The sequence below is a fragment of the Strix uralensis genome, chromosome 4 (assembly GCF_047716275.1).
Source record: "Strix uralensis isolate ZFMK-TIS-50842 chromosome 4, bStrUra1, whole genome shotgun sequence".
NCBI classification, from domain to species: Eukaryota; Metazoa; Chordata; class Aves; order Strigiformes; family Strigidae; genus Strix; species Strix uralensis.
Window position 1 is genome coordinate 105996731 of NC_133975.1, and position 27322 is coordinate 106024052.

Genomic DNA, 27322 nt, shown 5'->3' on the forward strand with positions numbered 1-27322 from the left:
AGTTTTGCTCATCATAAACATAGGCAAGATGCTACTGTCTTTTGATAAGTGTGTATCAGATTCTGGGTTCTGATTATTTTGGCAAGCTGATTTTTGGTTTTGTTTGTTGTAAAATATCTGGTTTGTGTGTCCTAAAGCTTTTTGTCCACCATCTAAACAATTCTGTCATCTACTCTGCTCTTACAAATGACTTCTGAACTGGGTCACATTCTCTGTCGCTCTAGGCATAGGTTTTTAACCTCTGTTCTTCAGATTCCTGTGAACTATTTCTTTTCCTCAGACAAAAGTAAGAACTCATTTTCCCCGGAGTAAGCAAAACAAGACAAAGGTCTACACTAAAAGCTCAGGACATAATGAACATGCCTCTTTCTCTTAGTGTCTTCATTTATGGAAATCCTTATGAACAGATATATTTAGCTTGGACTTGAGAGCTCTCCCATTGATTTAAGTATGCTCTGAAGTGGTCCTGTTACTTTATCTCTATTACTGTTCTGCCTCCTAAAATTTAGGGAGTTGACCTAATCACCTAAATGGGTCAGAGCTTCAGGGTAAGGAGATGCACAAAGCCTTCATCAAAGTGTTACAATTTTAAAGCTTGACAGGTCATGAAGAACTAGCACTAGGAAAGCAAGCTCTAAAGAACAGATTCACAGTGTCTTGGGAGCAGACAGAATTTCTCTCCTTAGAAATCATGTCTCTCTTTGATTCCTCTAAGGCACCAAACTTCATGTAAATTAGTTTTCCCTCTACTCCAGGAAATCACGAAAACCCTTTTATTAAGCAAACCAGCATCATACATAGCCTGTGTCACTTCTTTTTTGGGTCATTTTTCTGAGCTCTGCAGAAACTCCATTTCCAAAAATGCCATGTCATGAGAAAGTGCTGCTGAATGCTCCATCCATACACTCAGTTCTGAAGGTTCCAGAGAACCAAGCAGGACTTCAAGAGTGAGATAGGAGTGGAGAAGTGGATGATTTTATACATGGTGCTAAAGTGCTTGGGGGAGCTCCTTCTTTGAATATTCTGATTTGTCATTGTTTTCATCTGGAGTTGCAAGTCCCTGAAACTTGTAAACATCAAGTCCTGAAGGTCTCCATTTGGAGAGTGGAAATGAAGGGCCTCTTTTGGAATGTTTTTTCTTTGCCTCTCGATTCCTCTAGCTGTAAGATGTGAATAGTGCTACTCATGCATTTTCTGGAAAATACATTGATTTAAGTTTTCGTTATTAGATTCTGCTAAATATTAAGTGGGTTAAACCTAAATTTATCACAGTAGCTATTGTATTGCAGCAGTCCTTCTGAAATGCAAGTACAGAACTGCCTTTTCCACACGAACCATACACTGTGAGTGCCCCATTAATACGTTTAATGTTTAATGACCAACTGTTTCTCCTGCTTCCTCTAAATTACTGTAAAGTTACTATTCCAAGGAGAGAAAGTAGCTTTTTATTCTGGAGAAGACTGTGGCATTCATTGCTTTGAGTGAGAATGTAATCTCAAACAGTTCGTAATATTTCCTCTGCTAAAAGGCAGCAAGAATTTCAAAACCTTTGAAATAAGGACGAGGCTGCAAGAGAGAAAAAAAGTATCTGCTTTCCAGGTAGGTGAGTCCAGTTGTTGTATTAGTTCAGGTTTGAGTTTGGGGGGTTTTTTGGTCAAATCAATTAATATATATATAACTTTGTTGTAGAAATATTGCAGAGTTCTTTCTTTCTGTTTGTAACAGTGCAGTTCTTTATGATTGGGGGGGGGAAAAAACTGGTTTAGCAAAGGAGGTGTTGAGCCTGCCAAAGTTTATGGAAGTGAATTTGGATAGCCGTTTAGTGTGGGACAGCTAGACGGAAGCAGAGGAGAATGTAAAGTGAGTAGACTGCTACAGATTTATGCTTGCCAGAACAAAACAGGTAAATTGTTTGTGAGTTTAAAGACCCTGAGTTTGCAGACTTAAGTAAAGACATGCCTTTAAAAAAATCCAAAAACATATTGGTATAATGATACTTCTTTTGGACGTTATGCTGGAGGAAGGTTATAAGAATGTTGAACACTTAAAAATTATTTTTACTCAACTAATGCTTCCATAATGGACGTTAATACTGTTGACATTACTCATGGATTGAATGCAAGCAATTTAGACAATAGATAGTATCAGGTGCTAATAGATCAAACGTAATTACTGTTGATGAAATAATTTTACACAGTTTAGCAAAATCATTTCAATTATTCACTGTAAAGGAAAACATTGAGTAAAAGTGAAAATACTAAGCTTTCTCCTCTAGGGGCATTATATGCATTTCTGAGTCGTATTTTTTCTTCATAGCAACCTTTCCTCTATAACAACTTCCAGTGCAAGTTATTTCAATTCTTTTTGCATAAGATAGGTCATCTGAAGTTCAGCTGTAGGTGGGGCCACTGTGGTAGATTGGGGGACAGTCTTAATAGATCCATTTCATTAATTAAGTCATGCATTTTTTTATTAACAAAACCTGTATGTCAGGTTTAGCCAGCTGGGAACCATTCTTATGGTTGTTATCTTTGTCAGAAGGAATATTGTGAAAATAAGGAATTACTGTATATGCTTTAACTCCTGATTAAACAGAGGAATGACATCCGTTCACCCCCTGTCCATGAAAAAATAACTTAGGGGCATATCATAGGCTTGATTCATAGGTTCTGATCTTACATATCTCATTAAGGTAAAAACTCTGTATATCACATCCAAAATTTACCCTGAAGGATTTGTGTCATACCTATCCCATGGGCACTGAGGCAAGCAAGGTTAAGGCCAAAATTTTGAACATCTAGATTATTTATTGTTTCTTTTTACTCTTGTAGGAACTTCTTCTTCTTGCCTCTCTTTTTTGGAAGTATAAAGCAATATTTTCTTGCATTCTTTCTCTTCTGGTGTTCCATTCCCAGAGATCAGGAGGAAGCAGTAAGATTTCCAGGAAGTATTTAGTTGTACTAGACACCCAGGACAGTGTAAGCAATGGCCACAGACTTTAGCTCCTTGATACAAATAATTCAAGGCATTCTTTACTAGACTTTTTCCTGGTCATCAATGGGAAATGCAGTAATGACTTCCACTATCATTAAAGAAGATTGAACTGGGAGGAGCTTTCACCAAAGAGGAAGGAGAAGTGCTGTGAATTTGTCCCTCACCCTAAGGAGTGGGAAGAAGGATGGGTAACAAGGTTCATATTATCTGATTTACTTTCTTCTGCTTCTGAGTTAGGCAGGATCTTAATGTTATCCAGGCTCATATAACACCACGTTCTGGTGTTTCAAGCATATTCTGTAAAAGGAACTGCCATTGTAAGGTCTTTGGTGGAGATACAGAAATACTTATTCTTCCATTTAGCTCTTCTTCCCTACTGTCTTTACCAAAAGAGTCTTATATTATTATACTTCTACAGTTGTGACAGTAGAATGATGACTGTTGTGATGTAGGAATTTAGTTCTCCCTCTTGAGCAATGTTACTGCTCCTATCAGAGAAGAGTATAATATCTGTTGAATGTGTATAAGCACAGTAGACACTATTCATACTAATAATTATCTTGTCCTGTTCAAAAAATAAATAAGGAATTGAACAGTGTTGAATTTAGTGTTGGCTAGATTTCACAAGAGCTTTTATACTCATTCAGTTTCCTTGTCAGGTCCTGAGAAAATAATTAGTTCTTTGGTTCAGTGCAACCAATACATTTCCTGCTACAGTATTGCACTTTTACCTGCTGGTTATGGAGAAATGATATGCTGGCAAAAAGAAAAAGCTGCAGGTTTTTTTGTGAACTCTTGCTTCATGAAGTTAAAAATGTTGTTTTCCTCTTCACACAGACTACATTAAAGTGCACAACTATATTATTCTTTTACAGGTTTTATTTCAGTAGCCTAGTGGTCAAAACTCATCAGGGTAAAGGAAAAGAGAGGTAAGGGAAACTGATTTAAAAGTTTTAGGATACAGAAAACAATTCAGCATCCATTTACAACCTCTTTCCAACCCCTATGCTTTGGAGCTCTTTCTTCACTGATTTTTCTCCAGCAGCCACCAGTCTGATCTCTCACTTTTCAAGAGGTATGTGAGTTGTGCAATTCGGCATCCAATCGGTGAGCCATATCCAGCTGATGGCCCCTTTTGCCTGGGAGGAAGCCAAGAACATCTTCTCAGGTAACAAGGATCTTGGTGCTCATGGCAGCTCAACAAAGCATAGGAGGCTGCTGCCGCTGTCTACGCCCCATGTTGGCAATGGTGGCTGAACCTGCAGTGGGGAGGCAGAAACTGCCTCCTTGTGAGAAACTGTTGTGTTTTTTCCATAAATGTCCCAAACCTAGATCTGTCTGCTGAGGTTAACTAGGCTGATGTGCATTGCCAACACACACATACTGTTAATTAGGTCTTTTGTGTTTTTTCATGAGTAGTAATTTGTGCAGAGACCTGAATGAAGATCAGAGCCTCAGGTTTCCAGATGCGGCACACGTAGGTAATAAGAAGCAACCCTGGGCCCCCAAAGCTTAGAATTTAAAGACAAAATGTGAGGGAAAGGCACTTTACTCCCGGTTTCAGCATGGCAGGCTGAGGTTTGCATGTTGTGACTTGCTCAGTACCACAAAGAAGACATGAAATAGAAGAGGGAATTCAAGACAGAGCTCTGATCCCCAATCAACTAAATCATTCCCCCAGCATGTGTCCTTGTTTTGCTTTAAGGAGAATGGCCCAGACAGGTCTGCTCAGTTGCTTCAGTAAGCATTGGTACAATAGGGAAGCAGACTTCCCCTATATTAAATTTCCCAGGCGTTCCCTTTATCATTTAAGCCATCATTTTAACTGCCTTGTTTCATAGTGCTTAACTGTCCAAGGAGCTGTATGATTTATATGAATAAGGGTTTGGCAGCAGCAGCTAGGTAAGACATGGCTTACTGAGTAGCAATATGTTGCCATTGTGTCATTTACATGGCTTTCAGGAGGTGACTTTCTAAGTGTGTATCTGCATAGCAACCCCCAAACTAACTGCATTTTTGTATGGGAGAAGCCATGATAGATTTAAAGTAGACATTACAGGCATCTGTACCAGTCTGGAGGAAGGTTTTCTTACTGCAGCACATGCAGTCCTCCTAGTGACTCACCAGCCATTGCAGAAAGCAGGGAAAACATGTGCTAGGCACACTCACCTAGAGTTCGTCAGTGTACCTCACTTCTTGGCACATTGGTGACCACAGCTGGGCATGTGCAGGAGCACAGGACAGCTTGTTTACCTTTGGTCAGAGTTGCTTAATATTTTTCAGTGACACCTTTGAGAAAGGTCAGACAAAACTGTTTGAATACTCTGTTTTATTTTCCTAGGGCAGGGGGGGAAGTATCCTCAAATTAAAAAAAGGTGTATTTTAACTTTTTTTAAAAGTCGTTTGAAGGTTTTTAACCAGCTGAATCATTCAGCCTGAAAGTAATGACAAGAGGGCAGAGCTCCATGTGAGTCCCCTTCCCAGGTCAGTCACACTGAGGGTTTCTAGCTTTAGGGCTACTCAGCTCATCCATGAGATCATCCATCTCTCAAATTCCATATGTATTTGGTTATTCCATTTTCGAAACACGTTTCCATTCTTTGTATTTCTTTTAATTGCCTTCTCCTGGAGAGACTCTTCTCTTCCATCTACTCAGCTGGATGTTCCTGGCCATGCTGGAAGGCAGGGCTGGCTTCCAGCCCTGGGTCCAAGGCAGCTTCATCTCTTGCTTTTCTGGTTCAGTGGGGGGAGTTAAGCCAAATGATCACAATAGCAAATCAGGACAGCCATAAAATTTGCGATCATGTCTGATTTATAAAGATAACATTGTATTAAGTACAAGATATTGTCTGAGGTTATTAGTAACAGGCTTCCTTCAGCCGGTCATTCCTGGATGGTGCCATGCGCTTTTACTGCTTGATTGATTTATATGCCTTTATGATTTTAATTAATACCATTTTCATCAGAGCCAAATACTAGTGATCGGAAAACTCCAGTCTGTTCAGTTTATCTATGCCAGTGTTTGGAAATTATTCCTGTGATCTTTATTTCTGAAATCTATTGAATGGCATCAAGAGCACCAAAGAGGCCATTTAAACACTGGGGAAAAAAAATAATGCTTATACTTTGGGAAAACATTTATGGTGATTCACATTCTGGAAACTGAAGCACTATCAGTTTTATTCCCAGGTTATTTTCCAAGAAAAAGCTTGGATCCACTGCTGAATCAGTTTCTTCAAAATACTTAGGCTCATACTGAAGTTGGATCATGCAGAGAAGGCTGGAAGACTGTGCTGAGAGAGGGAGTCAGGAGACTCCTCCATCCTCCATCCTGTGACATTAGCACAGAGGCATGGAATAAGCCTATCTAAGTCTCTAAGGAGATGTTCAGATCTTACCTGGCTGTAGCAGAGGGGTGCGTGCACTAGATGTTAAAGGATCAAGATAAAAGTGTTTCTCTGTTTAGTGACCTAGACAAGCTGCTTTGCACAGAAAAATGGAAAATCACTTAATAAAACTCATTAGGTGAGAATATACTCACTTGAAGATGGGAATATTCACTGTATAGGAAGAAATCTCTGGATCTTAGTATAACTATTTTAGAGTTGTTTTATTCCCTGCTGAAAAGAGGCTAAAACTCCTATGCCATCTTGATGTGAGAGCTAAGAATTTTACACAAAATGAAGTCTTGTAAGAAAATCTCAAATGTGCACTTGTATAACAGGTTTTGAGCAAGTCTGGTGCAGTATTTACTACTACAATATAAAGGACTGGGTTCCTTGATGTATATTTCTAGTTGGCATTTTATCAAGGAAATAAAACTTTGATTTTTCTTTATTTTGTGACATGTGGATTGAACTACATTTTCTCTGCCTTGATTTAAAAGCATTACATCATTAAATTAAGTGGTTTTGTATAAGACTAAAATTGTAACTGAACAAATTATTTATGCAGAGAGAAGCAAGATAAAGTTTCTTTCAAGAGTGCTTTAACATATCAGATTGATAAGAGTCAAAACACCTTTACTGCTATTAAATATTTACCAAGACACGGCTTTTGGAAGAGGGGCAGTTTGCTGCAGTGTGTTTGGCTCCATGCAATGCTATTGATTAGCTATCAGAAGGACATAGTTAATGGGTAACTGGAGGTATTACAGAGCGCTCCACATTCTTGTCAAGTCTTTTCTCTGAAGATGACCTAAAATAAAGTCAGTTACAACTGGCGTTCACCCTGCAACAGATTGCACAAGCTCACCTACGGTATGAACAAAAGATTCACAAGAATCAGTTAACCAGGGCTTAAGCAATCCTTTCTAGTAGTTGTTGTCATCACTGCTGGACTTTGGAACTGCACATGTTTACATTTAATTAGAAAGAACACACAGTTTACATCGCACAGTAGCTATCAGTATTGAATCAGAATTGATTTCCGCTCTCTTTCTCAAATGACTGTTTCCTTCAGACTAATTAAAAAAAGGCACATAACAAAATGACTCATATAAATTTTAAAGCAAAGTAAACACTATTCCCTGGAGACAAAAATAAAAGTCAACAGCACATACATAGTCATTACATTAAGCTTGTTTTTAGGTGATTCTGATACCTTCATTCTGATATATATCAGTACTATCAGTTTTAGTTTATATAGATGTGTATATGGATGTATATATGAAGTACCCCTTTGCACTGAGTGGATGTTTAACTGACTCTTTCAGTTTTCAGGGTCAGGATTCTTATTTGTTTCATTTGAATTGTTGCAGTTTATCTAATACAAGAGGTGATTCCCTAGTATGACTATTTTTTGCAGAAGGATTTTGTGTGTAGGCCACTCACATAAAATGGAAGTCAGAAGTCATTATCCTTACCAGTGAGAGGTCGCAAAGAAAACTAAAGGCAAGAACCAAATTAGCCTTAAGTTCATGCATAATTTCTAACAAAGAAATCTCTATTTGATTTTGTTAGTTATGCAGGCAAATCTAAATTCAAACTACAGTGACAGGAGACATCATTTAAGGCTCCTAGCAGAAATGCCTGACCCTTGAATGTGTGCATTCTTTGTCATCGGGAAAAATTTCCGTGGCTGGCATGTTGGAGAGTAAAGGTTCAAGCCAGCGATTTGCTGTGTACTGTCAAGTGTGTGAGAGCTGAAGGGGTTGCAGTCCAGACCAGGCTGGTAGGTAGGTGTGTGGAGCTGTATGAGCTGATCCTGAGATGCCTGCTCACAAGGCCTGATGTTCATTTATGCCATAATACCCTTGTTTTCATGTAAGAGACTGTGTTCAGAACGAAGCTCTTGTCAAGGATCATCAAAAAAAACGAAAAAAGTAATACATACTGCATGTATTTTCTACCTGGTTTAGGTGGTATACCAGCGGCTCTATTATTTTAACGCACAGCCAGAGTTACTGCTTTCTTAAGTTTAGTTTTGAGGAAAAAGGTGCACTGTTCTTAAAACTTATGTTGTCAAAAACATACTCAAAGTATAAAAAATAAACCACTATGACCTTTAGGACATGATCCTCCATCTCTTTTCCAGCAAGTCTGTGTTTCTGAAAATCCCTGACATAGGCAGTTTCCCTGCTGGCCCGGAGCCAGGGTCGCGGGCTCTACACCACCCACGTACACACCCCTTCAGTGATCCATGTCAACCGAGTGGCCTGCAGCAGCCAGGAGAGAGGCGCAGGGGGGCACAGGGGCAGCCAGTTCAGCCCAGGGACTGGGAAGGTGAAAATACCCCTTGTCTTTGAGCCGACTGTGCCCCTCCTCCTGGCCTGCGGCCCGCAGCTGAGCCAGGATCTGCTCTGCTCCTGCTATGATGCTCGCGCTTCCCGGGGAAAGTGGCCAGGGTTTTGTGATACACGGTAAAATATGGAGTTGCTGGCACCATCTTAAACATCCTTTATATTCAAATACTGAGGTCACTCTTGATGACTTGATGCCAGTTCTGTCTTCGATTAATAGATAAGGTTCCCTCTGTATTTGCAGTGTTACCTAAACAATCTATTACTGTAGGGAATAACTACAGTATTACAAATACTAAGTTAAAGTTATTTTGTTAACTAAAGCCATTGGCAAATATTTAAGACTGGCCAAAGCATATGAATTGACAATAAAGACCAGATACAAGATAGTAAAATTCTTTCTTGTAACTTCTAGTATGATAAAGTAAACACCATACAAAATAAAATTATCTTTTAAATTTCAGATTAATTTTACTTAGTTAGAAGCAAGCCTTCAGGGCTGGATACTTGCACTCTGTGAATGCTTAGGCTAGAATACGCTAATACAGCCAATTCCCTGTCAAAACATGACAAGAAGGAACATTTTACAGCAAGCTTGGTTCTAGGAATAACGTGATCTAGTGAAGAGAAACTGCAAAGATTATTCACAATAGTTGCTGTTGTATTGAAAACACATTCCCCTAGTTCATGGAAGAAATTTGAGAGCCTGTGAATCTGTGTCTTGCAATTGTACATTGTGGAACCGTGAAGATGTGTAATTAATGTGTATCGAGTAATATTCAGGATTAAAGCGTAAAATCTACAATAGTCTCTTCTGTAAACTCAGATGCTCTATATCTGAGAGTTGACGTATATGTGAAAAAAAGATAATGCTAAGTTATCATCTTCCAGACTCTAATTAATCGATTAGAGTTAACAGAGACCCCAGCTCTAGGTGCATCATGTGCTCAGGAAATTCAGGTTCATTTCTTAGCCACAAGTTATTAACTGTGGGTCTGTGATCTAGCTGAAGAGGATAGTACCACAGCTGCAAAAATCTCAAAACCACTTCCTTTACTCATCAGTATCATGTATGTTTTGCTCTGTTTCAACCAAACGTTATTAATCCAGAAACTATTTTTGGGGGGGTCCTGGATCATTTGATGGTGTGTTGAATGTGAGGAATGATGTGTGGTGCTGGATGTTGTGTGTGTATGGCTGTTATGTGAGGCTGTGCTATCTGAACAATTTGCCCAGTGGCTGCATGAAGTGAACTGGAGACATTTGATTACTGTGCAACTTCATAATTGAAGAGTTTGTAATGGAGGAATGATTTCTGATTATTTCTTGTTGAGAGCATGTCTCAGCAGTCCCAACTTCAAGAAAGGCCCAAATGATTAAATCACATGCCCCATATCCTTGCTACCTCTCTCAAGCTAGTCACAGGGGAATGGTGTGGGTACTGCAGTTGTCCTGGAGAGTGAAAATGAGGCCCAAAATGAAATGTTTGCTTCTTGGCATCATCAGAAGACCGTCTGGGTTTAGTTTTGTCCTAAATTCAGACTGTGCTGCATCTAACTTAGCTCTTTCAACAGTGATGGGTTTCTTTTCAGTAGTGAATCTCAGAGCACCTTGCAAAGGTAGTATTGTGATTGCTCCTTTTTAAAGATGTGGAGACTGAGGCCCAAGGAGGAAAAATGTATTTGCTAGTGGCCTCTAATTTGTATTTGTTGAGAAATGGAAGTTCTAAGATGGATGATAGTCAGTTCAAGCTTTCAGTGTAGATAATGAACCTGTGCTTGAATCATCTAGTGTCCAGACTGTTTGGACCCTTGTACAGACCACAGGTTTCTCTAGGTCATTTCAGGAGAGAAGGCTGAAACTCAACCTACTGCTCACTGTGGATCACATGTAATTGAGTTTGGACAGTATGAACATGCATGATCAGCACTAATCTGTCAACATGTTATCTTGTAAAATCCTGAGGTTATATCACCAACCACCACAGAGAAGAAAATCAGCAGTGGGCTCTGTTGAACAAGTGCTTATCTTTGGGTTTGGTGAGAGAAAATAAAATAAAGAAGATGCCTGAGCGCAACCTAGTCTAAGAATGCGTGGGTACACCACACATGAGAGAGAGACGTTCTGTGATGGACTGTGACAGTGCAAAAGTTATGAGCAACATGCACTGCTGTTATAACGTGGTCTGTGGCCTGTGCACCACAGAGTCTAAGACAGCTGCTGCCTTCAGTTAAATTAGTGAGAGTTGTTTGGGTGGTTGTAGTGAAGAGAAAACACAGTCCTCTTAACTCATGTAATTGCAGATGAAGGAAAGCTAGTAAAATATTTGTCTATGGTAGGGCAATGCCATCTAGTTACCAGTCTACCAGCTGTCAGGCTCCTGACTCACATGTGATGCAAACTTGACCATTTTATATCCTCCACTTTACAGCAAAATGTCAAAGTCCTTCTAGGTCTTCTGGGCTTTTTTTTAATATCATCTTATTGCAGTGTTTCCTAAGAGCACCTTTGAGGTAGTATTTTCAAGGTATCAATGCTGCCTGGCCCTTGAGTGCACTCAGTGGTATGAAGAGACCCTCTTCAAAGCCATCCTGAGTGCAGGCTGAGGTCTGAGAGGTCTCCAGAACTTGAGTGTCAGAAACATTTGTGGTGAAAACCAAGGTCAGACTTACATGCCTTTGGGAACATTGGATATGTTTATCACTGGGGTGGGGGAGGAGGGAGGGAACGGATAGGGAATGTTTGGTTTCTGCTGGGGTTTTTTTCTTCCTTTAGGTGGAAGGTTTCTCTATGTTGTTCAGTAATTGCTTCAGGTGGAAAATCGTTTCCCACCTTGCAGCAAAAGTATGCCTGGCAAGGAGAGAAGTGTTACAAGAGCAGCACTTCATACAGTTGATTTTCAGCCAAAGTCAAGTCCCTCTGGGAGCAGTTACAACTGGTGAAACTTTTTAGCAGGCTTGAAGCCACTCTGACTTTGGGGACTGAGGGAAACTTCTTGCTATCTGCAGGAGCTGCATAAGTGGCATCATCACATGTCACTTTTTCTTCTGCCTTGACACAGTTAAGGTGGGCCCTTGAAGCTCTCGGACCCAAGCTGGAGCAAGAAAGGGGCCATACTGCCATGGTAAAGCAAAAGGCTTACTGTAAAGAACACGTGAATTACTTAAATCAAGGATCTGTTTGAATGCTTCTGTGGCCCATTCTTCAGGCCTAGAACTCCCATTTATTTTTGATTTATGGCATCAGTGTTCTTTGAAGAAATAATCTTTGGGACATTAATGAAGGAATTTCAAATTAATAAGTATCAAAAGGGACTAAATAAAAGTATTTTAGCAAAGCACATACTGATGGAAGTCTGGCAATTGCATGCATTTGAAAAAAAAAGTTTAAAATGTCTATCAAACACAGTGCCTTTATCTGGAGGAATCACTCTGACTACAAAATATATACGTGTCAGAATCTACTGATCATTCAGATTCAATCATTGTAAATTCAAACATATAATAGTGTATTACATCCTGTATTGTTCATGGCCATTCTTGGAGAAGGAGCTCAGCTGTAGCCTCAGAGGGCCAGTAATTTAGAATCTAAATAAATTACTATTTTTCTTATGTTCTGGAAAAAAACCTCTCAGCTTGTCTGAACAAGTTAGAGGCTATCCTCTTTTTTTTTTTTTTTTAATTAATCAGGAACCCATATATTCACTGAACAGTTTAGCTTCTCATCTGTCTTTTTGCTTTTAATCTTGTGCCAGGTATTTAAGAAACAGGCTGCAGTGGTATTTTGGTAACCTGCTTTCAGCATTATTTGCATACTTTTGTATTTTTCCATGGTAATCAATGCTCAACCATAGTGGAACTTCAGTCAGTAAACTTTATGTGCAACTGTTAAAGTAATTTTATTTTTAATGAGTCTGTTCTAGGGATTTTAATGTGCCTTTATAAGTAGTTATATTTTCGATACGTCTTCATTTAATTGAAAAGGTTCTTCACTTTATTTTCAGACAACCACAGGTAGTAGGTGTAATGATGTATCAACACTCTGACCTTTTAGCTTCTGGATTTCTATTAGTTCATCCACATTTTGCTTGTCCATGTATATTATATTTTAGTTTGTGTATGATTTTTGTCTATGGGGTGTTGAAACGAAGGGTGTTTTCCATCTAAACACCTTAATAAACTGTAAAGGAAGAAAATATGCTAGTGCATACTGGCAGCTGTCATACAGACTGTGTCTTGAGTATTGTAATCAGTGTGCAGTGCTACTAGAAATCCACACTGAAATAACATTTGATATTTGCATGGTCATCAGTCAGAGGGATGATCTCAAGCCATATTCATCAATACGGCAACAGCTTCTGATATTCATGATGTTGTTTTGAAATCACTTCAATTATTTATCTAAAAACACTGCCTATTGTGCTAACTTGTTGCATCACTTTTGTTATAAATGTCTTCCATGAATTTCTTCTACTACCAGTGTAATTTTCCACTGGTGTAAAATTCACCAATGAATTGTTGCTATGAAGAGATGGGAAGCAATTGTTTCTAATTCCACAGAGACCTTGCTGGTACAGGCTCCTCCCCTAGTAATGAGCTATTAATGTAATTTCTACCATTGCATCTTAATAACTCAAGCAGCTGGCTACCTACTGATTCCTTGGGAAATAATTCCACAGTCAACAGGCTTTGTTGAGAATTTTTTACCCGGTGCACCATCTTCTTCTTTATTCTCCTTTTTTCATTATTTATAGGTAACCTCTCTCTCTACTATCCTTTTTGCTTATTTTCCATAGTTATTGTTAGCTGATCCAGGCATATTTATGTCTTTTATCTTCATGAATCAATTGCTTTAAGACCCTAGTCAATTTCATTTTTAATTTCTGATCTCCCTTTCATTTGTCCAGAACTTTCTGGCACACAAGTACAAGGTATGTAGCCCTGTGTTCTGGTTTGTACAATGAAAGAGTATTACTTTTGTGCTCTATGATTTGATATGATTTGATATACTATACCTCAAAATCATGTATAAAGCTGAATGGCTTGAATATATATCCGTGGCACTTCAGTGTGAAGTAGATGGTAAACATGTCTACTTTTTGTCTGAGAGAAGCCAAAAGAGTGGGTCAGAAAGGACCTTGCAAGAAATTATGGTGGAGGACACTATAGATATTGAAATGTCCTGTGATAAAACCCTAGTGCTGGCAGGTTACCTATCTCTGTCTACTATAGAGAAGCTATTTAAGACACAGTATATTCTAGTACAGGTGTTACTAACTTATTTAAACCAGCATCAAGAAACATTTTAAGCTTCCTCTCACAAAAATATTGACCAAACACCTTTAGAATTGGTTAGAATGTGCACCTCATTTATATTTCTAAGTATTCCTGCTGATTTAATGGTTTTAATTTTTGCATTGTAGCATTTTTATTCCTTTCATTATATTGAAAAATCTGGAGTTTTGCAAATAAACCTCCCCTAGTTGGTGAGTCTGCTTGCTAAAAAAGAGTCCTGTGTCACACAAGTTAATAACACATCAGTAACTTACACTGATTAATTCAACTTCATGTAGATCACGCTAACAACTTTTTGCTGCAGCTCAAAAGTGATCAGGAAAATGCTACAGCTGAAAAATACTGCCTTTTAAGTTTTTTTGAATAGATTTTTGACTTTATAAAATTCTGATAGTTGTTACATACTTCTAGAAGAACCTTGTGGAAACGGGATGTTCTTTCTGTTCTCTCTCACTTTGAACTAAAACTTGTTTTGGTATTAGTGCATGTGGATCCATATATGATAATATCAAAAATATTAATTAAACTCTTGCAGCTCAGCCTTAGACTGAAACTTAATAACATATATGATTTTGTTTTCCCAGCTTATACAAATCCATGTCTGAAGGAATGAGTCTGAAGGACCAGCTTAACTGTACTTTTGGTACTTCTGAAGGTGGACTGCAAGGCAGGGAGGATGTTGTGACCCTTACCTATCACCAGATTGAAGATCTGGCAGCTCAGCTGCAGCAAGCTCAGTCAGAGCAAAAGGACACAGAGCTGAAGCTCCAGAAAGCCCTGGTGGCTTCACGGGAGGCCAATGAAAAAGTTCAGAAGTAAGTCACTTGCCTTCTTTCAAGAAAAACTGCAGTTCAAAACCAAATGAAACGTTGTTTCTTCTGGTATTTTCACTATGACTCAAAGTGTGGCAGTACTCAGACAAGGTCCTTTAAAATGATTCCTTTGTTGTCAGCCATTCAGCTGGTTACCTACTCAGTGTGAAGCCAATCATTTTAACAGTTTTATAGTATTACACAAGTCAGGGTGCCTGTCATTACAGTTACAGAAACTGCTTTCTACATGTGCAAGGCCCAGAGAAAGTGTTTCCATCTCCTATGAATGGTTTTCACTGTCTTTTTACCCTATGGCAATCCTATGGCAACAGAGTATTTGCCTTTATAATTGTATGATAGAGTATTAAAGTTCTGATTTTTGGTCTGTTACACATCTGACAGGTTTCATGCCATGGTAAATGCTGATGGGATTGTTTAGGGGTGGCTTCAAAATCTCACTGAAACCAACAGGAAGTCTCTGAGTCAGTGAACTGGGATTATATTCTCTTTCCTGTCATAAGATTCCCTGTTAAAAGGTTACTGAACTCCAAAACCTGAAGTTCATCTCTACTGAAGTCCTTATTGTCATGTTTGTTATTACTAGCACATAAACCTTTGAAAGTCTGCTGGGACATAGGCAAATGTGTAGGCAGAGCCTCTTCACAGTCTAGCACTTCTCATCTCTGCATTACATTCATCAGCTGCAAAATACCCCTCTCTCACCCTTCCAAGGTGGTCGATGCTGAACTGATGCAAATTTTCCCGTCTGTCTGTATTTGTCTTTGACTTTAATGTCTGCAGCATATTTCCAGAGTAGTCAGAAATTGGTTTATAATATATTGCAAGGACCTAACAAGAGTTCTTCCTGTTTAAAAAAAATGCATGCTGAGTTCTAGTAAAGAAATAAATTATATTTTTATATTTTTTAATTATTTGTAGCTACATAAAATATAGTTAAGATATATATATATGAAAATACATATTTTCAGTAATCTCTTTAAAACCTCCAGTGGTTGTTTGAGAATCATTCAAATCTTTATTCTGAACACTTAGATATCTTTGAAACTTCAGCAGGTACATGCTTGGTAAAAATAAACCTACAAAAAATAATTACAGCATGTTAAAGAGAATATTGGCTAAACTTTTCTGTACATTGTTTAAAGTTGTTATTTCATTTAGTTTTATTTATAAATATTTACTAACCGTAGATGTTTAAGTGAAGGTCGTTTTTTGGGTTTGGTTTTTTTTTAGTGAAACGGTCTTGTTTAATCCCATGTAACCAGGGTGGTTAGAGTAGAAGTGCAGCCACAACCTGAATTAAAGTGGTGGTGATGCAGTGCTATAGTGAAAAGAATTTACCCAATTTAACATGCTCAACTACTTGGGAAAATTTTGGTCAAGTTAGTTTTCATTATTGCTAAGATCAGACCACTGAGCCTATAGCAAAATTAAACAATTGGGTGAAGTCTTTTGATGACAATAGCATGCCCTTTTTACCAAGAAACTGTGGAAATGCTCTGTGCGTCTTCCCAGCACCCAGAGTCATCCACCCCCATCTTATAATTCAACCTGCAAACAGATTAAGCAGCTGAGTTTGTGGAAAGTGTGTTTACTTTGAGCTAAGAACCCTTGTGTGACACTATAGAGATTCCTCTGACACCTCTGGGAGAGCTACACAGACAGTTCGTACTCATCAGCAGGGAAACCAGGCTGAGAATTCCCAATTTCTTTGTAACCTCAACCGCTTCATACAAATCAGTGTTTGGCAATTAGGCAGGAACTCATTTGTTAGCTTAGCTTTTTATTTCGAAGATGTAGGATATTCTACATTTCAAAAAGGAACTGACAATTTATAAACCTGTCAACGGAAAGGCTTCTTGGTATTAATTACAGTAGTATTAATTATTAGCACTGTCTTAACAGGGTGCTTATAGTAATTTAAAATGTGTCACTACGATTTGTAGCCTAAGTAGGGTTCTGAAACATCTGTTTTCTTGACTTCTTTTAAATGCTCAAGTAAAATTGAATTCTGACATAGGAGGGAAGTATTTTTTTTAGCAGCTGTATAAAGGGCTTTCTGAGTACTATCCAGAAAAATACTTGAATAATGTAGCAACAGTTAAAAATCAGAAGAGGAAAATAATTATGACCTTCAATAAGAAATAACATAATTAGAGTAATTAAAATAATGTTGAAAAAGGATGTACTTTGTATTTTCATACCATGTAATTTACTGGTGTTCACTATGCCTTTGCTAATCTGTTCTCTGACAAGACTAAAGAATTTTTTAATATTCTTAAAAAGTTCAGTGTTTGCATTCAGTATCATATGCAGAGCTTGAAATAGAGATGTAATTTCTTCATGGCACTGCCACCATGTCAGCTATTTGTGTACCCACCCGCAATTGTTGCTTTCTAAACGTGAGATCCAAATCAGAATAGTGGTCCTGTGTTTTCTGTCAGGATACAAAGCATCTAAAACATTTCCGTATCCTATCCCACATGAAACAGCAGCTGTGAACCAGAAGGGGAATATATTGGAATCTGCTTATAGTAAAATACTGTTTATACTGAAGTAGAGGTGAACATCTCACATCAGCTCACCGCAGTGTAAGAGATAAATTGCAACTATGTGCTCTTGCCTGTGAAGATGATTTGCCATCCTAACAGAGGGGGTGGTGTGAAACAGAAAATGTTGATGCGCAGAAAGTGACCACATGGATTTAGCAGCACTTGTTTGAATCTATTTTGATTTTGAAACATTAACAAGATACACATTAAAGAGAGCAGTATTCTAGTTTACAAAGCAAATACACATTTTAAATGAGGTGTATGTAAATAAATACATGTATAGGCACACATAACACAGTACTTATTTATCCAATAGGAAATTATGATGATCTGCATGATACTTGGTATTTTTAACCTATACTCTGTAGAATGGCTATGACTATAATTTTCTATATTTAATTAATGTTTCTAATTCATGGTTACAAACAAACAATTAGGATGGTGGAACAGAATTCACCAGGAGAGTTGACACAGTGCCACAGGCCCCCTGCAAGTTTGTCCTGCCAGAGAAGGCAGGAGCCAGCTGGTGCAGCCCCAGAAGGGAAATGGGACTGACCTGGAGAAGGTGGCTTGAAGATCCTGTGAATTAATTAATGCCTCTTCCAGCAGAGGAAGCAAGGCATTTTAAAACTGCCCTTCCTGCTAGAACCTCTGGGATTGAGGAGTGGCTACTGATGTCAGTGAGATCAGAGGAGGTTATAATGTAATACCAAATCAATATTAGCCAATTATCAGTAAAGGTTGAGGCCACTTTTGATGTGTTTTTCCAGGAAATGTTCTATTTTTCTGCAACAGCTTAGCAGCTGGAGTGAATTTTAATGCAATTTGTCTATTGAGGGCTTCCATTTTTTCTTATAATTTAATGATTCTAGCTCAGTAAAGCATAGCTCTCTGCATGTGAGCACAGTCACACTTGCACACTCACACAGCTGTGTTAGGTAGCAGCGGAGGGTGCATGTGTAGAATTTCTACGTAATCCTCTAAAAGTAAACACAAATCCACAAAGTAATGATGCAATGCTAAAATACACAGGTATGAAAATAAGCATAAATGGTGAGAAACATGCTGCTTGTGAACTTTGTTGAGGTAGTTCTATGAACAAATCAAATATAAAATTGATACAAACCAGAAATTATTACTTCATTTGTCCTTAACTGTTTATTAAAGAGACCTTTTCTTTTGATTTCTTTTTTTTCTTTTAAGGAGGATGTCAAGAGAGTTACGGATTCGGATAAAATATTTCAGTGGGTTGAATATGTAAGAAAACTAAGCTATTTTCTGAATAAGCAGATAGTTTTATCAAAGGAAATTACTCTTTCTCATAAAAGAAATATTACCCTTAATAACATTTGCTTTACCTCTTAAGGTGTGGGGTTTTTTGACCACCTAACTTTCATGGTTGCTGGAACACATGCTTTTTTTGAGTAGTCCTGGATTTCTCTCCAGCATTTCTGAACATGCTTTCTCTGCTTTTGTAGTTGTTCACTTAGATTCTTAGCTCATGCTGGTAAATAAGTTGATTGATGACACAACAAAAACAAACAGTTCTTACCAACATTCAACACAGTCGAAAAGAATGCAAAAAATGGAAAGAAATAAGAAGCAAGCATTTATTAAGTGGTTAGAGTCCCCCTCTTCTGCAAGTAAAACTAATCTGCTTTCCGAGTGCAGGAGCTGTGTGCATTTCACATCAATGTCCAAGACGTTCTCCAGTGCTGGCTGGAGGGCCTAATCTTTCCCAGAATGATCTGAGCAGTGCAGTTCAAGAACAAGAATGAATATTTGAATAATCACACCACAATGTGAGGTGACCCTCCGACAGGGGACTGACCAGATACACATATGGATTTTGGGAAGACACTCTGATGCTCTTTTTTAACACAGCTGTGAGAAGAATGCAACTAAGACCCAGTAGTCTTTCTGGAGTATAGCTGGCAAAGGAAACCATGAGGAGAAGAGAATTTAACACATGGGTGTAAGAGAGTCCGCTTCATTGATGCGATCTGAGGGGAATGTCTAATGACTGGAAGAATCAAACTTGGCAATGAAAACACAAAGCTCTTTTCATCAATTCAAGCGCAGACTCTAAAGCTGCAGATGGTTACCTCCAGCCTTGCCTATTCAGTGCAGGGTTGTATAAAATGGCACTTTGGTGAATACTAATAGATCAAAACAAAGATTTAATAACATAAAGATGTGGTGTTCATTTTTAAATGAGGATACAGGTCAGTGTCTCAGAAAAGAGTGAAATAAGTATCTTTATGTATGGGTCTAAAGTCTCTGGAGATTTTTAACTGCAAACATGGTATCTTTAGTGTGCCGATTGTATTCAGCACAGCACAGCTATGCAGGGAACAGACTAAAAGCAAGATTTCTGAATTATTACACTAACTGACCCTCTTTGCAACATGCAAATGTTGTTAACTAGTTATCTTCCTTTTAAAATCATACCTGCATATATTTAGTTGAAGCATACATTGTAACTTGTATGTGTTCAGTCACTGGTTGTAGATAAGAATGGAGCTAGTTAATTAGAAATTGCAGGCAGAAGCACTGCACAAAAGAAACAAGTTGTACATTCTCTGGGACTTAAAGCTATTTGTTTTGGAGGAAACACCAAATGTTAGAGAACTCGGTTGCTTTATTTCAAATTTCAGAGATACATTTCTTTAATTTTCATCTTTCAAAACAGTAAATATCATTTGATTTCTTACTTTATTAAGATGTTACATTTAGATGTTCAAACTTCCCTATTAAAACTAGACTGCTTTTTTTTTTTACTTACAAAACTGTATTCTGGTGTATGTCAGATCAACACATTAACTACAGGAGGCAAGGAGTACAGCTTCACAGATATTAATAGTTTCACTGATTTGTGTCAGTAAATAATTTGGCAGGTGTCAAAAGTGATTTTGCTTTTAATGAAAACCACTGTGCTGCCTGCTGCTGTGAAGTTCTGCTGGGATTGAATAGTTGGTAATCTTTTAATATCATATGGGGAATAATTTAATCAGTGCTGGCATTTTGAAATGTAAAGTAAGTTCTGGTGACTTGTTGAAGAATGTAGATGTAGAGCTAGTTCCTTAGTTACAGCAAATTGGCTTAGCTCTGCCACACTGAGTTGCATTCATTTGTCCCAGTTAAGGATATGACCTGTAGTTTACTGAGAAACAGATGCTGGTGGGTGCATTCAAAAGATGAGCAAGTGAGGGCAAAGTGCTAAGAATCTTGTACTTGCTATAGCAAGGCACAGAAGTCAATGGTTATGAGAGTTTGTATGGAAGGAAATGGGGAGCCGAGGAAGACGCCTCTTGTAGCAGTCTAATAGTTCTGGACTTTCAGAACTGGATCAAAAGTTATTAAAGGAGATTCAACATGGAAAAAAATGCTTGATGAGGACTGATGTGTTGGCTGCCTCATGCAATGATTGAAAGCAGATTATAAACTCCATGGGCCCCATAAGAGATACACAATCTCCACAGGCGGAGTTTTATGGTGTTTAGGAAATGCACTCTAGCCAGATGGAAGATTCCCAAACACGCAAAACTACCACATACCCTGAAGAATTCTGCAGAGTGCGGCAGAGCTGATGCAAAATTTCTTTGGCATGCAAGACATGAATAGGAACATGAGAAAGTCTGAAACACAAAATCTAGTAACAGTCACATCATATATACAAAAATATTACCATTAGCTACAGTAGCAATAACAGGCAGTGTGAATTTATTGGATGTAGGGGCAATAGGCGTGGAAGTAGTCTGCTTTAGGAATTCAGTGAGAAATTAAGACTAATTGAAATGTGTGAAGAAAGTCATGTGAGATCTAACTGAAAGCAGTACATAGTAGGGTCAGAATTTATTTAAATACTTGGAATTCTGCACTAACGCCAGTGACTCCTCTCAGAAAAATTCCCTTCAGACTGCACTAATATGCATGGTGAAATGATGAATTAAAAAGTCTTGTAGAGATACCTGTTTGTTGTAATAAAATAATTGAGTAAGCCAGTGAGGTTATGTGCAGCCTCAGAGAAATTCAACATATGGAGTGAAATCAATTCTCTGGGTCTGGAGGAAATAAAATATTGAACTAGTATTCAAATCTAAGGTGAGCTGAACAAATTCAGTCACTGGTTGCATATTCTCTGGACTGTTGTAGGTATACTGCATTTCTGTATCACTAGGCAGATCTTGTTTCCCTTGGTAAGGCTAACGTATTATTCATGCTGTACAAAAAGAAATATATCACTTTTGCAAAGCTGTAATGAAATGCATTGGATTATACTATCTTCATCAGATGACACTTCCCTTACCAATTTTTGAATCATGTACTCCATGTTACAGTGCAGGTAAAATTTTCAGACTGTGGTGGAGGGAGTGCCTGGTAACTTAGTACCACTAATACTGATAACTTCCCAGCACAAAGAGAGGACTTGGATTAGCATAAATAAAAAACTTCTGACTGTAAAAATACAAAACAATTGACTTCTTGTCTTTTCTGCCTGGGTTCCTTGGAGACCCAAATGGAGAAGCACATGCTGAACCAGAGTGATGCACACTGGTTGCACCAAGATCCACACAAGCAGCGTGACCTCAGACGTTTTCTTTCTAAAGCTTCCTTGCCGTCTGTGCCCCTCTGCCTCAGTTTTCTAAGAGGTTGTTTGGGAGCAGGGGTACTCCTCTGGGGTGTGATAGAATGGAGATGAGTTTCCTTCTCCATCTGAGGAGATCCTGGTTCAGATCTCCTGTATCTCATAGGAAAATTTTAGCCACGCAGGTTTGGTCTGCGTGCTCTCTATTCCTTGCCTTGAAGTAGTACCACATAGCAGAAAATAATGCAGGCTTCTCGGATCAGAGAGCGGTGAGTAAGTAGGCTACTTACCTCTGAAAAGCAGGACCTGGTTCTGACACTCCCCTTTAGGGCTTTTTCTCAGTTTTATCCAATGCCTGTTGAACATAAATACAGAGCCAGTATCAGAACACCCATCTCTCATTTTCCAGGTGAGTGCCCTCAGTCACCACCCACAGAATCACACCTTCAGGTCTAACAACATTTCAGATGTTTCTTCTGTAGAAATTCATAGCTTCAGAAAGAGAAGCAGAGAAGACTCTTCAGCCCTGGAGTGTACTGCTCTTCTGAGAAGTGACAGATGTGGGTTAAAACCAAGTTTTCCTTAGCTTGGCTCAGTGCTCTAGCTGATAGTCGGTATTTTTTTTTATACTTGTTTTAAAAAGGAGAAGTGGTGGCACTGCTGTTACCTTTGCCACCTTAAAAGAAACAAGTGGCCTCAGGTTAGTTTTAGAGAAGGGCAGCTTGAGGACCTCTGGACATCTTGGAGCAAGACACTTAAAGCAAGGGGCTGAGATTTTTAAAAAAAAAAAGAATAAGAAACCTCTATTTGTCTAGTTTTGAAGCACCCTTCTCCTTAAACTCGTTGCAAATCCCATCCCAAGGTGCTGCCGTGCTCTCTGTGCAGTCTGGAGTGGGAATGCACCAGTCCAGAGCACATGTGGAGATGTAGATCCTGTTCTCAATACCAGAGTCCTAAAAGACAGATTTGGTGATGTTCAGAATTACTGCAGCTGAGCCCCTTTGTAGTACTAATGATTCATAATATCTTTTGACATCTCCTTTTCATTTGAAGATGGCCCTTAATAGAGCAGTTTGTGGTATCAGTACCAAAAGTCTCATACCGTTATGATGCATGATATTGCCAGAGCAGATTACGGGATATCCTTCTTGTAAATGTTTTGGGTGTCATAAATTATAGTGGGGCCTTTAGCATCCAACGGTTTGTGATCAATACCAGGATTATGTTCAATGGTGTACTTAACAGAATGAAGACAAAAAATCCCAACCAAAGGGAATGACAGATAAGCCTCTCCTGCATTCCTTGCACACCCGAGATATCCATTGACTGCAGGGAGTTTCACATGGATGAAGAATGCAAAACTGAGCATACAGTCTAAGTCAAGTATTTATTTTCTTTGTGTAGCTATGGTTTACATTTACTTAACCTCTGTAAATTGTGGATTGCAGTGCAGATATTGTTTTCTTAAAGTATGGGTAGTTACAATATAAACACAAATATTTATCATCATTTGAATATTTATCGTCTCAGCCTTTCACAAAAATATAAGCAGTGCTGAAACTTCGTTCTCTCAAGCACTAAAATGTATTCTATGAAAGTCAAATGTTTTCAGAGTCAACATAATCACAGCATCCCAGTTTTTGACCTGTGTGTTCATTTACAGTTTGCTTATAGCTGCTTCACAGAGATGGAGGTTTGTAGATTACAACATGGTTTTATTGATTTATCAGTAACAAAATACACTAAGTATACTCAGTAAACTGGATCAGCTAGCTCTTGGGCTTGTATTGTATAATATCAGCTTGTTGTGGAATACTTCAGAACAAAATCAGAATGTTAGCATAGTTAACATCAGTGGTGTAAACCAGACTTGCAAAGACTAATATTTAGTAAGACCAATAACACAAACAAATTAGATTTTGAAGTTGTTTGCCCAATAGGAAGAAGCGTGCTGACACAGTATTTGTAAGCTTATAGTTAACCATTCTATGACAAATTATTAAATAACTTTGAACAGCAGATTGAGTGCTCCTTGAAGAACAGCAGGAAAAGTTTTTCTCAGACTTGCTTTTTTTTCCAAGACAATAAAACGAGTGTCACAGCAAATAATTATTTACTTTAATATTTTATATCCAAATAAAATAAGTCCATGGCATTTACATTGCCGTTACTAAATAGTATTTGGTTTGTTTGCAAGAGTCATTTATTTGTGGCTTGGCTGAAGGAATAAAAATAAATTTGCGGTTCTTTCTGTTAATACTCATACTGTTTCTTAACATATGCAAAAGATTGAATACTGTAAAGCAGAAGCTCAAAAAGAAAGCCCAGACTTTCTGAAGCTTCTGAATTACGTATAATCTTTTGGAGAATTGCTGGAACAGTTCTTCACAGCAATAAATAGAAATAACTGAATAGGTCAGAAAGGTATTTAATTTTAAGCAAACTTGAAATGGTTTAAATTTTTCTACTGCTTAAAATTAAGTGTGCCTTTACTGAATCAGGGGCTAGTTCTCCAAGGAAAAAAATACAGTTCATGTTTCTAATCTAATACTGAGTCATTAATTAATAGCCAGATTTTTCCATAAGGCTTTTAATTTTTTTAATGAGATTTTGTAGAAAGGCCATATCAGTTGTATTTCTAAGTATGAGAGCTAACAACAGCTTTAACTCCATCATTGCCACTGCTGTTTCATTGGCAAAGTGCTCAGCTTTCCTGTTCCACATTTTTGCTGCATGTGATGTGGGTATAAGGATATAGATCTAAACACTGAGTTGTTGGAAGGCATAAATGTTTAGGACCAAGTTTTATCATTTCAGCTTCAGATTATGGAATTTTTGCCCATAGAAAGTATCTGAATTCAGCCTTTGAATGGAAAACACTGCAGGTATTGGAGATATGTATAATAAAATTACTGTATTTAGCATTTTATTCTGTGCCTCCTAATATATCCGTTTCTATCACCTTGATCTTTGATAAGATAATCATAAATTATATGAAGGATGTAACAGGTGCCCATCTATATCTGATAAAAGGGATATCTAAGTGGTGAACTCAACACAAAAGACATTTCACAGATCTCCAGTTTTAAACACTGAGAAAGTATTTTACTCTATGCTTTTGAAGAATTTTTTGATTCGATGTAAAGGCAAATTTTTATGCTTTTATCAGCAGAAAATAAAAAGTTTTTCTCCTACAATCCCATTCATGCCACCACCAGGCAGAATTGCCACCAAGGCCTGAGTCTTCAAGCTCACCAGTTCAGAAAAATTAAAGCTGTCTTCAAAATGAGCTGGAGGTCCACTGCTTCTCTCCTGAGTCAGCCTTGCTTGGGAATGCGGTAACCTCCCAGGAGCAGGAGGAGAAGCTCATTCCTAGTCGGATAGCAGAAACATGGAGCAAAATAGTCCCATAAGGCCAGTGGAAAAAAAAAATCTCATGTGAATTGTCTTGCTAGAATTGTGCAGAAGACAGTTGGAGACAGACTGTCTGCTGGCTACTGGAGAGAGGTTACTGAAGCTGAGATGCGGGAAGGCTTGTTTTTACCTTAATGGCCTTAAATGGCTGATAACTTAGTAAAAAGCCTATGAAGTATTTTAAGGAGCACTGTGCATGTGTAGAAGACACTTTGGTCTGTGATGCGAAGTCTCAACTGGTATTTTAAAAACCCTTTTTTTGTGTGTAAATGAGCAGTTAGCCATCTTTTCTGGTTTTATCCCTGCATAGGGGACAACATCACCATAATAGACAAGCTTCATGCTGATAACATCTATAATATATTACAAACATTAAGAGGAGGAGAGGATGTCTCATCCATGGATTTTTTTGTCAGTCCACTACTGAGGGAAAGCTGCTCATATTTTTTCTAGATATACTTTTCAGAAGTATGACTAAGTATGAGTCGCCCTGAAACCAGAAGTCTGTGGGCACTGCTGGATTACACCGGAAGGGTGGGGAGTTCACCTACCAGTCTGAGCCCGTTATGATGGACTTACCACAAGTGGGAGCTTATTTAAATGCTTTCCACTTGCATCCAAACCCGTTCCAATTGTTACTTGATCTCTCAGTGAATTAGAAATCATTTCATCTTGGGCTATATCACATCAGTTATGCCAGGAAAGGAAATCTATTTAAATACATCAAACCTACGTAGAAATGATTAATTTTTAATGTAAAGTGGAGGGATTTGATGATGGTTTATAGGAAGTCATTTTTTCTCCACAAGCTCCGGATTATTCTTGGTCACGAGGGTGGAATCACCTCAGGGGAGGTGGAACATAACTGAGAGATACCTAGATCCAGCAGGTCTGTATCAGGTTTTGCAAAATGTTTGTGGAATCAAGAAAAAAGCTCATGTTGTCTTTATGATATCAAGAGGAGTCTGCCAAAGTTGTGCTTTGATGGAATGTACTTGGGAAACAGCCTGAGAAGTACATCAGTATTTGAGATTTTACAAACTCGTTGTAAACAGGACTTGACCAGAACATGCCCAAAAAAGGTGAGGCTGGCTTGGAATAGGCAGCTGAGAGGTTCAGACCTGGTCTTACAAGGAAGGCTTGTTTGAAACATGCAGAAAGGTGTAATGTGGTCGTTTCAGACTGATACTTCTAAAGTTTAGAGTCTCTTAGTAACCCCATTCTCTACAGATCTGTAAATATATATGTCTGCTGGTCCTGCATCCTGAATATTTTTCTCCTGAGGAATTCTGTCTAACTGTTTGGTTTGAGCAGGTTTGAAATACTGTTTGTTTGAGATAATCAATTTTTGACATTACTTTTAAATATTCCTGAAGAGGGATTTAGAAACCAAAATCCTTTAAAAAGTAGGTCCTTTTTCCATCTCCTGAAATACATTTCAGCTGGATATAGAATAAGAAAACTGGCTAGTTGTTACCAGTTGACCTGGTTCAGAGCACAGATTGAGAAGCTGAGGGAGAAGGGCTCTGTATCCAGCAATTTTAGGCTCTAATTCTGCAGGATACTTGTTGTGTGTGTGTGCATGTGAGAAACCCCATTTAGCTCAAGACTACTTACACATAAAATTAAACATGTGGGGCTTTTCATTCTTCTTGGTTGGTTGAGCTTCAACAAGTCATTTCACTTCTCTGCATGCTGTTTTGCCACATAATACACATGATGCAAAATAGACCTTATGTCTGCCTTTTAAACACTTTACTTAGAAGTTCTGACCATCCCTCCATGTTGTGAGCACTCAAAGCAAAGAGTATTTGCTTTTCTGAAATTGTAGTGTTCTCAAGAAGAAGGTGGGAAACAGTTCAGAGACAGAATAAGTTTGCCTGTGATTCGTGGTGCTCTAATGATACCAA

At 38.2% G+C, this 27322-nt stretch overlaps 1 protein-coding gene across 9 annotated transcripts in view; it reads left to right on the forward strand.

Moving 5' to 3' along the window:
* MIPOL1 (mirror-image polydactyly 1) overlaps positions 1–27322 on the forward strand; it is a 199808-nt gene that overhangs the window by 159451 nt on the left and 13035 nt on the right. For 7 of the 9 annotated variants that reach the window (XM_074868320.1, XM_074868324.1, XM_074868325.1 and 4 more), the window contains one exon: positions 14613–14843. In XM_074868320.1, coding sequence (XP_074724421.1) covers positions 14613–14843 — 231 coding nt within the window. Of the gene's footprint in view, positions 1–14612; positions 14848–18613; positions 18775–27322 lie in introns of those variants that run through there. The other 2 variants (XM_074868327.1, XM_074868328.1) reach the window with 2 other exon arrangements.